Here is a 17786-nt window from a genome sequence, read left to right as displayed (position 1 = left end):
CAAAAAATTATAACTTTCAAGTGATTTATTGAGAAAAAAATGCAATCACAAAAAAAAAGTATAAACGTGAAAATCTTGATATTACAACTAAAAATTTACATTTCGAGGTATAAAAGTCAACGATTCAATGCATTCAATAATACAAAAAAATAATAATAATGGTAAACACAGCCGATTTAACTAGGAAATAATTCGTATTCAAAATGAATTTAAAATTTCATTCAGTCGTCTTCCAATGTACTCAATAAGTTTTTTATGCTTTTCATTCCGGATTTCTACAAACACAGAAAAAAAAACAATTATTCATCAGTACGATACATTGAGGTTGTTTGTGAGATGGAAACAAATACTCACAAGACCCTTTTCCTTGATTTTTGTCTTTACAACTTGCTGCTTACGTTCCTTCGTTTTTGCGATGGTTTCTTTCATTCTGTATCATGAAAACATGACAAATTAATAGGTAAAATAATATTTTAAAAAATCGAATCAAAATTTGAAAATGATTTTCAATGCACTTACTTTTGCTTTAAACATCTTTGTTGTTCGATTCTCCAGAGTGCTTTAAAATCCGAACAAAAACTACCCCATAATGGAAAGAAATCTTTGGGGTTGGGTTTTTCACCACTGGCTAATCCTTTTGGTTGAAATTGATAGAATTTCAACGCCGCCATAAATCTATTGACAGAAGAATAAAATTAAATAAATACGTAAGAAATTATAATTCGTGATTATTCCACGTGCTCATTGAAATAAGTAGGTATATAGCTTACTTTTTTTCACTGTCTTCTAAATTTTCAATTTCTTCTTCATATAATTTTTTTCCTGCAGAAAAAAATCAGTTTTTAAATAAAATAACGATCATTTGAAATTATAAGTTCAGTGGTGTAGAAAATTGTGGAAAAGGGTCAATTTTTGAGACGTCCAATTTTCAAATAGGTGCAGAAAAATGTACGAGCAATTTTTCAATTTTTCAAAATACTAAAGAAGGGGAGGTACATTTCTTAGTCAAGTCCACCCAGGCAGACAATTTCTTCTTACACCACTGTATGAATTTAAGAATTATTTTGAAAAAAATAATACTCACCGTCGGATAAAAATTTCTCCATTTTCTCTTTGAAAACTTTAACATTATCGTCTTTTTCGTTGGCGGTAATCTTCTCAACTTTTTCTTGGCAATCTAAAAATGAATTTGGAAAATAAATACTTGATTTTATTATTGAAAATCACTTCTAAAAAAGAAAAAAAATACCAACCTTGTAAACCTTTGTGCAGAGTTTGCAATTGTAGTTTAATATCGTCAAATTGAACAGGCGTAGCGTGTTCGACATCACTCGGCTCAGGAATAGGTAATGAGGCATTCACGGGATCGTCGCACATTTTCAAATACGTTTTTACAATATAGTGCAGCAATGTTAACGAATTATCTGCGCAGAAAATAAGTCGAGTAAAGATTCAACCGGATTAAGTAACACTTAATTACATTCAAATCAAGTACTTTACCTTTACTTTTGACATCCTTTAGTTTCGAAAGAATATCGAGTCCAAAACCATCAGCTTGACCTCTTTGTAAATTACCACCATTCATATAATTACCCAGCGCTAAAATTATGGCCATTACTTTTTTCAAAGGTTCTGATGATATCATATTCTACAACAGAATAACTTTGGATTAAGATTTTGATCATCAGACCATGAAAAATGATCAAATATACGAGTATAAGACTACTTTACCGTGCAGAGAGCTTTAATATTGCTCAGTTTGTTTCTAACTGATAAAATGGCGTCGTTGAATTCAGACTGGAATACAAAACAAGCGATTCGCTCGGCGAAATGAGGTATTTCACTTAGGTCTAACAAAAATTGTTCGGGTTTATCCAAAGGAGCATTGGGATTCGCTGCGAGATGGTCTTTGATCAGGGCGATTTCTTCATCGGTGGCACGCTGAAAATAGAATAATTTCAATTGTTGAATAATCCAAAGTTTATATTTGAAAAAAGTAAGCAGGTACTTGAAATGAACGAATCAATACTCACGATTTCGTAAATTTGTTGCAATACTTCTAGAGAAACGACAGATGTATCGAAATTATAAACAGCTGGAAAAAAATCACAAAATCGTTACTCGAATAAAATTATCGAAACCTATCAACGTCAGATTTTCCCTTCTGCTTACCATTTTCAATTTCAGAAAAATCTAAATGTAAACTTGAAGCTAATATGCCAACGTTTTGAGATCGTTTACTGTCCAGTAATTTTATCACCTGAAAAATGATTCAATTAGCAAGAGAATAAAGATTTAGTTTTCAATTCAGATCGAACCAACACTCACTTGAGCTTTCACTGGTTTTTCTACTTTCTTCTTAGGGGCCTTCTTCTCAACCACCTGCCGCGAAAATAAAGTCATAAATTCTTCATCGTTGATAGATGGTTCTTCTATCTCCTCCCATATTAATTTTTCTCTGAAAAAGGGAAAAGAAAAATTAACCGACTTGAGCACACAATTACAAAATTTCGAAACAAAAAGTAGAAATTAGTTTGAATAAAATACTCACTTTTCGTTGGAAGGCGCTGGAGTAGCTAATGGCTGATTTGCCGGTGCCGGCACTACCACCCTTGTCCAATACAATGGCTTCATAGGAACTTTTGGCGTCAACGGTTGTTTTCTGAAAGCTATCAAAAGAAAAAAAAATAAAATGATTAATAGTCCTACGGAGTAAGGCAATATTCGGAATTTCAAAACAAGCATCAAATACTGAAGTTTTGAAAATGAACGAAAGAGTATTGAAAAATACACCACCAAGTGAAATAAGAGCCCAAATGAACTTTGGCGTCCATAAAAAACCCATATTTTAAAGGTGCATTCAATTATTATTTATAATTATTGGAGAATCCAAAAATCTGCAGAAGGCTTAAGAACAACTCGAAACTATGTACAATGTATTCAAAAGATTTGAAAGATCACAAGCTTTTTCTATCTAAATTTAGTCATTTTTTTCATAAAAAAAAATCAATTTAACCTGAATTTTAAAAAATTTGTCAAAAATCAAAAATTGCAATTCGGCATTTAAAATTTCTGTTAGTGCAGTTTTTTATGCTCTTTCTCAAAAAAATTTTCAGCCTGTTAAAGTGCTTTCCTGGAAGAGTTGAAAAAATGTTCAACAAATAAGGAGCGAAATTCCACCAGGCAGAAAAATTTCAATTTTTAAGCTAAATCGAAAAGTACACTAAAATAACATCACCAGCTAAAAATTTCAAGTTTTTCGAGTTCATTTTTCGATTTTAATTTTTAGGTGAATTTTTATAGATCAAATTTCAGCCGAAAATGGGGATGACTAATAATTCGCCAAATTGATCTAGCTCCCCTCTCTCGCCAATCGAATGGAATCGGTCTGAGCAGTTCTGAAGCTTTCAGCAGATTTTTGAAACAGTTCTGAATCTTCCAGCAGATTTTTGAAACTTGAAAGTTGAAATTTACACAAAGTATTATCCAATTCACAACACGAACTTACTATTTCTCTGCGCATTCCATCCCCCCGACGGCGGTGTAGGAAAAGGCGCCGGCGAAGGTGGAGCATTCGGCAGACTAACATTCAAAACCGACGCATCGCCGCTGGAAAAAGGTGGCGGCGGTGGCGGCGGAGCCCCTGATGGAAAGGGCGGGGGAGGCGGCGGAAACATACCACCACCAGGAGGCGGCGGTGGCGGCATAGCTCCCGGCATCGGCGGAGGTGCCGGTGGTAATGCTATTCCAGGCATAGGTGGAGGAGGCGGCGGCAAAGCTCCAGGAACCGATACTCCTCCAGGCATAGGTGGTGGCGGTGGCGGTGGAGGCTGCGGTGGCGCAACCGATAAAGGCGGTGGAAGAGGAGGAGGCGGCGGTGGAGGAGCTATAAACATAGCCGATGGAAGCGGCGGTGGCGGTGGAGGAGCGCTCACCACAGCAGTCGGGCGATCCGGTATAGGTACAACTTTCGGCGGATCCGTTGGTTTCGCTACCGGCATCGAAGAAGCTCTCACCGAAGAAGGTGGCATCGGTGATATCATACTTGCCGGGGATAGCCCGGAGTTTTCCGGATCCGATGACGATGTCGCTGGATCAACCGTCGTTTGAGATACTGGTTTGTTATCCGATTCGATAGGTTTTTCACAGTTTTCCTTCTTATCGCACGTTTCAGCGGTTGCAGATGGTAACGAAGAGGATACGGTTTCGGATTTTTCGGTTTTATCTGAACTATCATCTTTAACACTAGAAGAAACAGGAACATCGGATTCGATTTCATTTTTAGGCGCTGTTTCACGAACGGGCGATGAAATCACAGGAGATGAAAGCGCTTTCGAGCTGTTGGTGCATGTCGTCAAATCAACACCGCTTTTCGATCGATTACTTAACGACGTACTTGAACTTGAATCTGTATTCACAGCTGTAGGCACATGCGGTATACTACTCGATTTACACAACGGAACAGGAATTTTAGACGACTGAATACGATTCGCCGCTGAACCAGAATTAGAACCATTGGTAATATCCGATTTATCTCTCGAATCTGCCAAATCATAAAATGAAAAAATAAACAGTCTGCTAGTTAAATAATTTATCTTCGTTTCCGGAACGGAAAATAATCACGTACCAGGCGTGGAATTTTTCGCATCATTTTTCATCGGTGGCTGATCTTGTTCTTTTGCAACTTTCGTAGATTTGGTATCGGTACTTGAGTCGCCATTCACGGTGACTTCGCCGTCTTTTTTCACCTCTTCACTGTCAACTGAATCGCTTCGAAAATCCAATTTTACTTTTTCGGTCAACGCCTGAAAAAATCAATACAGTGTTAAAAATTGATCGAGCAATTTATTTTACGAACATTTCAAAATGCTAGTTGTGTCGTTCTTACCTGAATATCTGAAACCGTTTGAAGTTGATCCATTTCTCTTCGAAGTTGCTCGATAGCATTTTCTAGTTCAGAAATTTTTCTCTCCTTTTCGATTAATTTAGATTTCAGTATTTCGGGAGATTCTTCGTTTTCTTTGAGCTCGTTTTTCGATCCTGCCAAGAAAAAAAGTGTTCAATGAAACGAATCACATAAAAAATTAATAAACTTAGGGACCGCCAGACAGGTAGTCAGACAACCTTTAGAGGTCAGACAAGCAGACAGACGACCTTTGAAGAGCTCGATAGGTAGGTCAGTGACCTCGAGAGACCAGAAAGACGGGTCAATGACCTCAGAAAAGATCAGTCAGTCAGACAGACAGACGACTCTGAGAAGCCACACTGACAGGTCAATGACCTCAAGAGACCAAACGGTCAGACAGACGACTTTGGGAAATTAGACAGGTAGGTGAGTGACCTAAAGAGTCCAGGTTCATTGACTTTTAGAGGCAAGAAAGGAATACCGATGATCTTGAGAGGCCGGCAATACGGGTCGATGACCTCAAGGAGCAAGACAGACGAACTTGAAAATTTGGAAAGCCACACTGACAGGTTGCAATGATCTTTAAAGACCACACAGGTAGACAGACGACCTTGTGAAGCCATACTGACGGGTCAATGACCTTAGGAGGTCAGACAGATGACCTTGAGAGGCCAGACACACGGGTCAACGACCTCAAGAAGCCACGCAAAACAGACAGACGATCTTGGACGGTCAGATAGGCACTCTGGACAACTATGTCAGTGATCTTGATAGTCCAGAGACACGGGTCAATGACCTTGAATGAGGTGCTGGGCGCATTCGCTAACAAACAATACGTTTGCGAACAAACCAGTCAATTTTCGTAATTTTGAGAATTTTGAACATTTTTGGCAAAAAGCATGACTTTGATAATATTAGAAAAAGACGGGCTTTTTTTAGCAATTTCTGGTAAAAGACCGAGACATTTGGACAATTTCTAAAAAAAGTAATAAAGTTTTTGAAATTTTTCGCTAAACGGTGAAAATAAGTATTTTTTGGCAAAAAAATTCCAAAAAATAAGACTTTTTGACAATTTTAACTGACGAAGGCGAAATTTTATGCTATTTTTAGCGGAAGTTTGTTGAAAATTTTTCGTAAAACCAAAAAGTGTCAATTTTTGATGATTTTTAACAAAAAGCAGGTCTTTTAATTTTAGGCAATGAGACTCGTGGAAATTGTTTTCTTGTAAAGGAAGTAGTTTCAGAGGAAAATAATAAGACACATGAATTAAGAGTTTTTAAAAAAATGTTCAATGTTTCTTATTTTATTTCACTTTTTTGACTTTTCAATCAGAGGAGCTCTGTGCAGAGAGACTAACATCGGATGGGGGGGGGGGAGGCTGAAGTTTTTTTTTCTAGAAAAAGGGGTCAATCTTTAATGAAAATTTTTCATCGCATTTGAAAATTTTTTTGAACTTTGGAGGACTCACGGTGCCACTTTTTTGAATCTACAAAAAAAAATTGAGAATTATTTTTTTCAAAAATCCAAGAACATGAGAAAATTAAATTTCAAAATAAAGAAAGATCATTCAATTGAAAATGATGAGTTGGAGTGGAGCGTTATTATAATAAGATTTTTGAGGGTGCTGAGTTGAAATATACTCTTGCTTCTTTTGGATATAACAAGTGCCTTTCCAGCTTCAAATTTTGAAAAAAATTAAATTTAAAAAAGTGGAGAAACACGTAGATTCCAACTACGTAATTTTAGAAACGTTCGGTATGAATATTAATCTTTTTGTATGCATAATGCTTGTGTTTCTTCACTCTCTCAGTTTCGCAGGAGGGCTCGGGGGTTATTTTGGATACAGTTCAAATTATTTTTACTCATCAGGAATAAGGTAAATCTTATCAAAACACAGTAAAAAATATTTAAAAGTTTGAAAAACTCGAAGTTTTTAAATTTGGAATTGTAACCATTAAAAAAAAAAAAAAAAAAACATTTCCTGAACTTGGCCAAAATGACAAATCGTGATTTTTTTCGCAAACAACTTTCAACAAAAAGGGGATTAATTTGAAATCATCTTTCGACCCTTCAACTAATTCAGCGTAAATTTCCAATCGTAAAGCACAATTAATTACAATAAATGCTCACCTTCGATAGGAGTTTTTGCTTCGATGGAGCTATTACTGCCAAGTGAGGCTGCAGGAGGCCACGACATCGTGCTCAAACGTCCCGGTGAATACGTCGATATATTTGCAGTTTCAGCATGAGTCCAGTAATACATCAAAGTTGGCTAGAGACAAGATGAGGTTTTCATTAGACTAGGCAATCGAAGAACTAGCATCGTATTACACATTACATTACACTTCGAATCTCAACTACATATCATTTTAAACCAGTAGGTCTAATAACGTTCAAGTACTCGACGTGAAGTGAAGTTAATGGAAAAAACTCGATTATGATAATTCTCCATTTAAAGAGATATTTAAAAATAAGTTAATAGTTTATCATTTAAATAAACATCTTCGGTATTACCTTGAAATTATCTTCTTTGGCAGCATCTTTATCGATAATCTGTTGTATTACTCCGGCAGCCAGTAACTGTGTACAGAATTGAGTGGCTAACGCATGCAACTCGCTGGTTTTGAGTTTCTGATTAAACGATTTCTTATCAGATAACGACGATAAAAACCAATTAATTAACATCTGACCTGTACGATATAAAACAAAGAATTAATTCGGACTTCGGAGAAGAAGAAAACCGCTTTAAACGCGATGCGAATTCCTCAAGTGTCGAATGCGAATTGCGAATAATATGACGATATGGATAAAAATAACGACCACGTTTATGTGTCAAATTAGATGACCATTTCTGAGAATTTCATATAGCCTAACGCGATAGTTTCGATTCTTATCACATTGCATTCGTAACGAAATTTTATTCCTATGCATAGCCAAAGGATACTACAATTGGACAAAAGAAATCTCCAGGTCGATACGAGCACTTATAAAACTTTGGTTCGACTCGACTTCGTAATACGTTTGAATCGTAAGCAATACTTAATACAATACACACGCAAATGGATCGTAACATAGACGTTGTTATCAAACACCTACTATATATCCATATGAATAATTCATCCGTTCTGTTTCTTCCTACATGTCACCTTCGATAGGTAGAGGACTAGAGGTACTAATATATGAGCTATTTACGTTAAGGAGTGTTTAGCTGTTATTATCATCGTAGCTGAATGAGAAATTACGTAACAGGTTATCTGTTTCTGTACCTTCGAATTTTTCGTAATTTTGAAAATCTAGTTTTTCCGGTATGAATCTCGATTTGTGTACTTTCTGCTCCATGGCAGCTTTATCGAACGTCAAACTGGCCACTTTTCGCAAAACATTGCTTTCTAGAGGAGTTCCTTCGGTTAATGAGGAATGACGACAGCTCGACGATGAAGCTGTACCTGAAAATTGAACCAATTAGTATATGGTAGTTTGAGTTTAGCATAGTTACGTTTAGTTAGTAGGATTAACAGGTAGGTATAGGGAAATGGACGTTTAAATTCGGATCATTTTAGCCGGTGTTACCTTTACTTTCGATGGTATTTGGTATAGGTGTCGAGAAGGTAGTCGGCGAAAGCTCTACTTTCTTGTGTTTAGTAACTGTGAACGAACCAGGGCTCGGTTTCAACATTTCTTTATCGTTAAAGCTACAAATATCCTTATTTTTGATTTGTGCACCGATATCCGTCTCTTTGGCTACTTTCACATCCATCGTTTCGTTGAGTTTGGGATCCGAGTCGAATATATTATTTTCGAATTCTTCATCTGGACTAAAATACGGCGTAGTGACGAGCGGATCGGTGTACGAAGTGTTGGTGATATCTTCGGTCACGTCATCGTCTGGATTATCTTCCGGCGGCGTTGCGTTTTGATGAGTTTCCGTAGCGTCGTCGACTTTAATACATATTCCAACGCATTCGTATTTTCCATTCACATCGGGCTGGTGGTCCTGGTCGCTGGTTTCATGGTTGGCTTGATTTTCAAGTTGTGTTTGAAGCTGACTTCGATCTGGATCAAACGACTGCGTGCTATGATCATCGATATGCACTTGTACATCACCGACGTGCACAGTTTGTTTGAAATTATCACTGATATTATTATCGTAACAAACTACCGAATCGTTATTCGCGTAAATATTCTCACAGCTCGAGTTAGGTCGTTGGCTGAGGACGCCGGCTGCACAGCATTGTTCGCGATCACCGCTGCTATCGTTACTGGCGTGCTTGGCTGACCACTCTTCCGCAGTGTTATTACATTCCCCACCACCTGGCATGATGGAACCGGATTGCCCCGGCTGCGGGTTTTCTTCCGTTTCAACATCGCTACGACCGTCGTGAACCTGTTCGTCGCTATCCACCAGCTCGATACTCTGCGGATCCAGCGCCTCGTGACCTTGGGCGTCTTTATCCGTCGTAATATCGGTGAGCGAACCGCGTCCTTTGAATTTCAGCCGTTTGCCCAGGAATCTCTTTCGGGGGCTTTTCAAATTCGAAGCTTTCGCCTTCACTTCCGAGCTATTCGAGTTACCCATTTTGAACGTTCAATTTGGGTCAACTCGACCAACACGAATTATTATCTATTTCGCTATATTTTCTACGCGTTTTACGTACTTTTCAATCGAAGACGGTACCATAACAAACTGTATCACAAATTTTCTTTCATTTAGAGTTGACTTCTGCACCAGCCAACTATTATTGTTTCAATGAACGGCGTCATTGGTACGAATTGCCGGAGCCCGATGAGCCGGAAGACAACGAATTGATTCAAAAAATATATGAAAGCTTCGCAGCGGAAAGTTCGACGATCACGACGGTGCAGCATCTTCTACGCATATCTACGAATTCTAAAGCTTATTTTACCTTCGGTTTCGGTTTCGGTAGTCATAAAATCGTAACACAAACACCGATCTTATAAAGAGCTTTACGGTAACCATATGGTAATAAAGAAGAAACTACGTTGTCAGCAGAGGCCAATGAAACAAAGCTCAATCTACTCAAAAGCTTCATAGCACTTTGAATTCTTCGACGACGAACAGGGAAGCAATACGCTCTGAGATGGCTTTATTCGGCGAAGTAATCGATATACGAAGCAGTTACGCAATAACGAAAGCTTATTAGACGAAATATTGACGAATTTCGGTCAAATAATACTTCAAAAGTTCGAATAATGCATTGTAATCACTCCTAACACCTTTTTTGATATGGTGATGGAAAACTTTCGTTTTCAATGTTGCAAGGCCAAAAGGTACAAAAATAAATCCCTGCCAACAATCAATGAGCAGCCAGCAGCATAGCGTTTCATATTTCAGCACAGTTTAAAAATTTTAAGTAGGTATATTATGTCAATACATATTTACTTCAATTATTAGTAGAACTAGAAAGTTCATAATGTAACGCAATAGAATTTCAAACGAGCCTTTGAATCTTTGTCTTTACGTGAGAGAGCTTTTTACGATGGCAACCCTGCTTTTCTATCAATATACATGAACGTAAACAGGAACAGACTTTTCGACTTTTCCTACCCTATTTCAACTTCGTACTTACAAGTTGGGGTGGTAAAATTTCTTGTATTTCGAGCATTTTTCCATCGTAAGCCTGCGCATATCTTTAATCATGGTCATAATTCATAAAAACACCACTGCAGCTGATTTCAGATTTTGCGAGCATAGAAAGGACATAATTCGGAATACGTTGACCCTTTTATACACAGTAATACACGAGCTTTTTCGTGTCGTATCGCCGCAATCTAAACAGTGAAAATGTCCCATAATCATAAATCAGCTGTAATTTCCAATACTATATACTTACATTGTACCAGCAGTACTTATTTCTTGATATTAATTCACTAGATAATTGAACACTTGAACAGAAAGTGAAAGGAGCTAGGAACTAGGAAGAGACAAGTGACTGGGGACTGGGGAGGGGTAGAAATGAAAAATTATTCACACTGATTCATTTAATTCGAGAAAAAAAATCTGTGTAAATTCGAAAAGTTCTTTCGTAAGGATTTAAAAATAATTTTGAAAGGATAAAAATGAGAAAAAATCCCTCAGTTCACAGACTTTTATTTGAATTTTGAGGAGAACAGAGCAATTTCTACGTTGCGAAAAAAGTAAGAGAAGATGAGATAAATATGAGTAGGTATGTTTTTAAGCTTCAATTTGAAAAATAATTTTGAGTTGGAATGTACGAGTACACCTACATCCAATGCCAGGTGATTTATGAGATTTTTTGAGTTTTTTAAAGTCTTTGTTTTTAGTAGGAATTTATGACTCAAAAATGTATCTATATGAATTTTTTATTGTGTAAGTACCTGACTCATTAGAAAACACTAATTTAATTTTTATAAAGACTACCTAGGTACCAAGGTTTATCAATTATGTACGAGTATTATACAATTTTTTATGAATTAATTATTCTTTCAGATTTTTTTTCAAATGTTTTAAATTGTTTATGTATATTTTTAAATTGTTCATTCCTTTGTTTAAATATTTTCAAAATATCGAGATGGGTACCTACATGAATTTTTTGAAATTTTCACAGATTCAAGTTTTAAAAATAAGTAAGTAGGTATGTACTAATATCAAGTTTTTGTACCAATTTTTGATTTTTGACAAACTTGGACGAATTCGAGAGTTCATCACTTATACCGAATACTTAAATAAAAATGTAATCACACCGAGTAGAGAGCTGGAATTTAAGTGATTCCAAATTTTCGAGTTTTCAAACCATTCAAACAATTTTCAATATTGTTGGCTAATTTTCAACAGTCTATTCAAATGTAGCTGCACCTTCTTCTCCATAACATCTTTTAAAATAAAAAACAAATAATTTTTTAAAATTTCCCTCAAAGTTGACAAATACGTGTGTACTTAGATCCCTCCCCTTTCACATTTTCTGACCAAATTTCAGTGTTTGAAAAAGCTAAAACATATAGGTAAATAGGTATATGTACCTTTACCTACTTCAAAATGATGAAATCAGGAACCTATTTGTCTTGGAAATAATGGAAATTTAATGGAATGGGATTTTACAAGACTTGAGAAATTTTTTTCCTAGAACTAGGCAGGTAAAGACTTTATTATTCGATTGTACCATTTCTAATATTTTTCTCTATTCTGAAAAATTTTTTAATTCAAGTCAACATGAGAATTTTCCGAAATGGAGGATTTTAAGGGTTGAGTTCGAGGTACCTCAGGCTAGATGGAAATCAAATTTTTACGCTTTTCAATTTTAAAAATTTAAAGCGAAAATTGAGAAATTTTAGAGATTTCAGATGGGTACGGCAAAAAAAGGTGACTAAACAAATTCAATTTTTAGGAGGTTAATATCACAGCTCATGGAACAAATTTTCAAACATTTTCCAAGAAATATTGCTCTAAGTACCTATGTCAAAAATACTATCTTTCTGCTGAAAACTAACCGAATATTCCTACTTTAAATGAAATGGAATTTTGATTTATAAATTTTCAACCAGTTTGAGTACCAAGCTGAAATTGAACAATCCAACTTTCGTAGAAATCGAAGAAGGAATATATTGAATTTACGCATTAATTCATTACGAAAGTATTTTATTACAAAACTACGAAAGTATCATAATTGTTACATTACGAAAACGACATATAAATTCTATTTACAAAAACGCAAGTCATAGACCAAATTGGCTTGATAAATATTACGATTAAACCGGTTTGAGAATTACCCGGTAATAACGAATAATAAAATATACATAGGATTTTATATTTTATTCTCAATACTTTCCCTAATTCGAAAAACTACAAAGGAAGTAATTTAGGAGGAAAGGCCTAGTCTCTCTCTCAGCATAACGAAACGAATTCGAGTTAATGGTTTCGTAAATATATCTGCGAGCTGGTCCATGGATTTTACATGTGTGACGCTAATCATATTCTGCTGAACTCTGTCTCGAATGAATAGGAACTTTCTTTGAATATGCTTAGTACGACTGTGCTGCTCAGAATTATTTTCAGCTATTCTTTGCGCATTCTCGTTATCGATCTGTAAAACCGGTGTTGAATTTAAACCAGTCAGTTCAGAAAAGAGGCGTGATAACCAAATAACCTCTTTTGAAGCCTTGTTTGCTGCGATGATTTCAGCTTCACAAGTGGAGTCTGCAACCAAACTCTGTCAGCGACTACACCAGAGTACAGCAGCTCCAGCATACTTGATAACAATACCGGTAGTTGAACGGAACGTAGTTAAACAACCGGCAAAATCCGCATCACTGAAGCATTTTAAGCTATCGTGCTTCGATTTTGATTTATAAATGAGTCTGAGATGAATAGTTCCGGATAGGTATCTTATTACTCGTTTTAGACGTCCAATATCATCACTGGTTGGGTTTTCAAGCGAACGAGATAGAACGCTAACGGAGTAAGATATATCAAAACGAGTACCTCTCGCTAAATAGAGTAAAGCTCCAACTGCTGATCGGTAAGGAAAGTTGGAGACAGATACTTCGTCAATATTACCGGAACTTGCACCTTTTTCCATTGGAATGATAGCCGAATTACATCCACTCATTCCAAAACGATCTACAATTTTGGATACGTATGTAGATTGGTCTAGGGCAATATCACCGTTTTCTAGTTGAGATATCCGAATGCCCAAGAAATAAGATGCTGGTTTTGATACAATTTTGAATTCCATTTGGAGTTCTTTGAGAAATTCATCCAAAATTTCTTCTTCGGTACATATGGCAAGACCATCATCAACGTAGAGCGCAAAGATGAGTTTAATTAATCTGCCATTACGACGAATGTGTCGTATATAGACACACGGATCTTCTTGACTACGTTCGAAGCCCATCTTCAACATATGTTTGTGAAATCGATAATTCCAGCACCTGGGGGCTTGCTTGAGGCCATACAGACTGCTGTTGAGCAAACAGACGCGATCTGTTCCATCGTTATACCCTTCTGGCTGCTTCATATAAATTTCACCATCGATTTTACCATATAAAAATGCGGTGGATACATCGAACTGACGGACGCTCATGTTTTCTTGAACTGCAATTGCAAGAAGTAAACGAATCGTATCTAGACGAGTAACCGGAGCGTAGGTTTCATTATAATCGATACCAGGTTTCTGTGCGTAGCCTTTTACAACCAATCGTGCTCTGTACTTGTCAATTGAACCATCAGAGTTTTCTTTGATTCTAAAAACCCAGCGATTTTGCAGTACAGATTTGCCTGTAGGGCGTTCAACCAAATTCCAGGCGTTGTTTTCAGCCATAGATGCCATTTCAACATCCATTGCACGTTTCCATTCTATATGATCACTGTTCTCAACAGCTTCTCGATAATTGTTTGGTAAATTATCGAATTCAACCGGATACGCTTCAATTTCGACACAGGAAACAAAATCATCAAATCCAAATCGTTTCGGTTTGATTTGTTGACGATTAGTTCTTCTGATTACTTTCCCGGATTCTGTTTCATCTTCCGAATCGATATCCCTATCAAGGACGCTTCCAGTAGGAGTAACCGGTGATTTTATTTCCGTTTTCGGAGTTCTCTTGTCAGATTTCGATGACGTTTTGGTATCTGACGTTGGAGTGTTAGTTTTCGGAGACGTTTTTACAGATGGAGTTGAAAGAGGAGAAGAAGGCGCCGACAAGCTTTTAGTTTCTTCTTCAAAATCGATTTTCTCTTTTTCAACACAATCTTTGATAGGCAGTGTAACTCGTTCGTCACAGCCGCGTATCTTTTCATTAAAGGTGACGTCTCTGGACAAAACAACATCTCGATTTTTCGGAATATAAATCCGATAACGTTCATCGCCATCATAGCCAATGAGATAACCAACAATGGACTTCCGATCCATTTTCTTACGCTTTTGAACCGGAATATGAACGTAGCACTTTGCACATATGATGCGTAGATGTTTCAATCTTGGCTTCTGCCCAAACCACAGTTCATGAGGCGAACGACCTTCAACTGATGAGTTTCCAAGACGATTTAGAAGGTAGGCAGCAGTTGAAACGAGCTCCGCCCATATTCCAGGAGGTAGGTTCAAATCAGGATTGGAATATTTGAGTGTACACGGGCCATCTCAACGATAGATCGATTTTCACGTTCCACTGAACCATTTTGCTCAGGAGTATAAGGTGCTGTTAAACGCTGATAAACACCATATTCACGTAATACCGATCTGACTAATTCGTTATCAAACTCTCCTCCATTGTCACTGAGAAATTCGACTGTTTTGTGACCAAGAGTGCTAGCTTTCGACAATACCTCGCGAATACAACGAGATATAACTTCCGCTGATTTTTCTTTTTCGACAAATACGTGCCGAAAATGAGTGTAATGATCCTTGATCACGATCATATACTTTCGTCCACCAAACGATATATCGAACGGTCCGCATACATCACCGGAGATTATTTCACCTGCTGCTTTGGGTTGAGGACGAGTACCAAATGGCAACCTGTGAGCTTTCCCGAATTTACAAGGTTCACACACATCTGTATTGGGTTTTGACTTGAGATTGATACCCAATTCACCAAGTTTTGAGCGCACTTGGTTTTTGTCAATATGACCCCATCGCTCATGGTACAGTTGAAGTATTCGATCACTATCTATGACGCCTTCGTGTACATAAGCTTCCGGTATAATTGTTTCACACGAAGCTTTGTACAAAGTACCATTTTCCGAACGAGAACCGGTGAAAATAATCTTGTCATTGATTTCTAACTTGCAGGAGAGTTGATCGGACGTAAATACGCTATGAGGAACTCGATCGTGTGCAGCTAATACAGAGATTAAATTTTTCTGTACTTCTGGAACATGCCACACATCTGATAACGTAAACTCTTCTGCTTTTCCATTTACAACGCTAACTACGTTGATAGTACCGCGACCTATGGCTGATAAGCGACCACCGGCAGCTTTCACGGAATGATTACTTGATAACACCTCGTAGCTAGAAAACCACTCGCGGTTAGGGGTAATATGTTTTGTAGCGCCATTATCTATCCACCAGGACGAATCTTCGGATGTAACAGTGTAGAGTTGTTGACAGTCTGCTACTAAAACGACTTTTGTATTTGAATCAGCTTCAGCTGACGACACATTTGCTTTCAACAGTTGTGTTGGATTCAAATTACGGTCGTTTGCTTTGGCAGGGTAAGGGGGTTTTCCATCGGCGATCCATTTTCTACATCTCTTCAACCAATGACCCTTTCCATCACAATATTTGCACTGTACATTAGTTCTACTCGGATCAACACGGTTGTTAACTGAGCTATTATCAACCGGTTTACTATTACTTCTCGGAACATTTTTCGTGCCTGTACGAGAATAAAATGCCTCACTTGACGATGTTGGCGTAGATAACGGAGTAACGTTACGTTCGTGTGTGATAAGAGCATCTCCGAGATCATCTAGCTTCTTATCAACTTTCGAATTCAACAGTAGATAACCGGATTTGAAGGAATCGAACCTTTCAGGTAAAATATGCAATACTTTCGAGACAAAAAGTAATTCAAGCAATTTTTCTACTGAGTCAATTTTTCGATTTTTAATACCAGATAGAAAATCACGATACTGGTTCTTTATTCTAGCTAAAACCGATCCGGCGTCTTCACTTTCTTCCCAGATTGTACTAAAGAAATTCAGGCACTCTCGAAACAATTGATCTTCGGCCTTGTCATCGAATTCTTTAGTTAAAATTTTCCAAGCTTCCGTTGCTGTTATTCTACCGGCTATCCTACCATGTAGTTCTTCGGATACGCATTGAGAAATAATAATTTTTGCTTGAGAAGAAGACTTGTTCCAAGCGATGATTTTCTTTCGAATTTCAGCTGCATCTTTATCAGTGGTTGTAGAAGTTGGTTCAGCTGGGCATTTGTTCGTGCCTTCGACTATTCCAACTGCATCCCACAGCTCTAAGACATCAAGTACTTTGTCCTTCCATAAAGGCCAATCTTTAGCACCGGTCAGAGGTTTTATTCCTTTTATAAAGTCCATACTGTGTAGAATTTGGCTGCAACCACAATTCCGCACGAATATACGAATACGAGTTGAAAGTTTACTATTGTAACTGACGATTACAACGAACGAATACTTCCGCGTCAAACGAATTCATAGGCACAGTTTATCGCGCGTCTGAACCCATAACCTATTGAATTTACGCATTAATTCATTACGAAAGTATTTTATTACAAAACTACGAAAGTATCATAATTGTTACATTACGAAAACGACATATAAATTCTATTTACAAAAACGCAAGTCATAGACCAAATTGGCTTGATAAATATTACGATTAAACCGGTTTGAGAATTACCCGGTAATAACGAATAATAAAATATACATAGGATTTTATATTTTATTCTCAATAGAATACCTTATCTACATCGAGTGGTTCCCAAGTTAGTACCTCTACCTACTTCATAATCTGCAATCAGCAAAAAAATATTCCCTATTTTTTTTTTTTTTTAATTACTGGCAAACAATACAAAACCATCGAATCAATAACTGCAATTATTTATGTACATGAATCATCTTGAATAATTTTTCGTTGATATGTAGATACATTAATACTAAATTTTTGTTGGATATTAGCTTTTTTCTCCTAGTTTATAATCAACTTTTTCATCATCATCATTTTACATTTTTTTAAATTTTGTCTAAATGAGTAATAAATTCTGCCATTCTTATCAACTTCCTAGCAATTTTCAAGAATTTTAACAATTTTTTTGCAAATTTTTCATTTTTTTTACAAAATTTTGATAATATTTTAGCTGGTTTATTGCAACTTTTTAGAAAGCTTTTGACTTTTCAGGCAATTTTCAACAATGATTATGGAATCTG

At 36.8% G+C, this 17786-nt stretch overlaps 1 protein-coding gene across 1 annotated transcript; it reads right to left on the bottom strand.

The window, feature by feature from the left end:
* Positions 1–7: 7 nt before the first annotated feature.
* Positions 8–10154, bottom strand: LOC135836430 (formin-2-like). Its single transcript, XM_065351263.1, has 19 exons — positions 8477–10154; positions 8173–8352; positions 7421–7596; positions 7037–7178; positions 4889–5040; positions 4628–4805; positions 3509–4543; positions 2552–2669; positions 2329–2458; positions 2173–2260; positions 2034–2095; positions 1732–1941; positions 1501–1648; positions 1254–1424; positions 1085–1177; positions 771–822; positions 520–675; positions 355–430; positions 8–275 (listed from the first exon to the last, which is right to left on the bottom strand). Exons 1-19 carry the CDS (start codon positions 9480–9482, stop codon positions 222–224), a joined length of 4227 nt encoding a protein of 1408 aa, XP_065207335.1. The 5' UTR covers positions 9483–10154; the 3' UTR covers positions 8–221.
* Between the last annotated feature and the right edge of the window lie 7632 nt (positions 10155–17786).

Source organism: Planococcus citri, chromosome 2 (genome assembly GCF_950023065.1).
Source record: "Planococcus citri chromosome 2, ihPlaCitr1.1, whole genome shotgun sequence".
Taxonomy (NCBI): domain Eukaryota; kingdom Metazoa; phylum Arthropoda; class Insecta; order Hemiptera; family Pseudococcidae; genus Planococcus; species Planococcus citri.
Note: the sequence above shows the minus strand (reverse complement) of the source record. Positions and strands in the feature narration are given on the sequence as shown.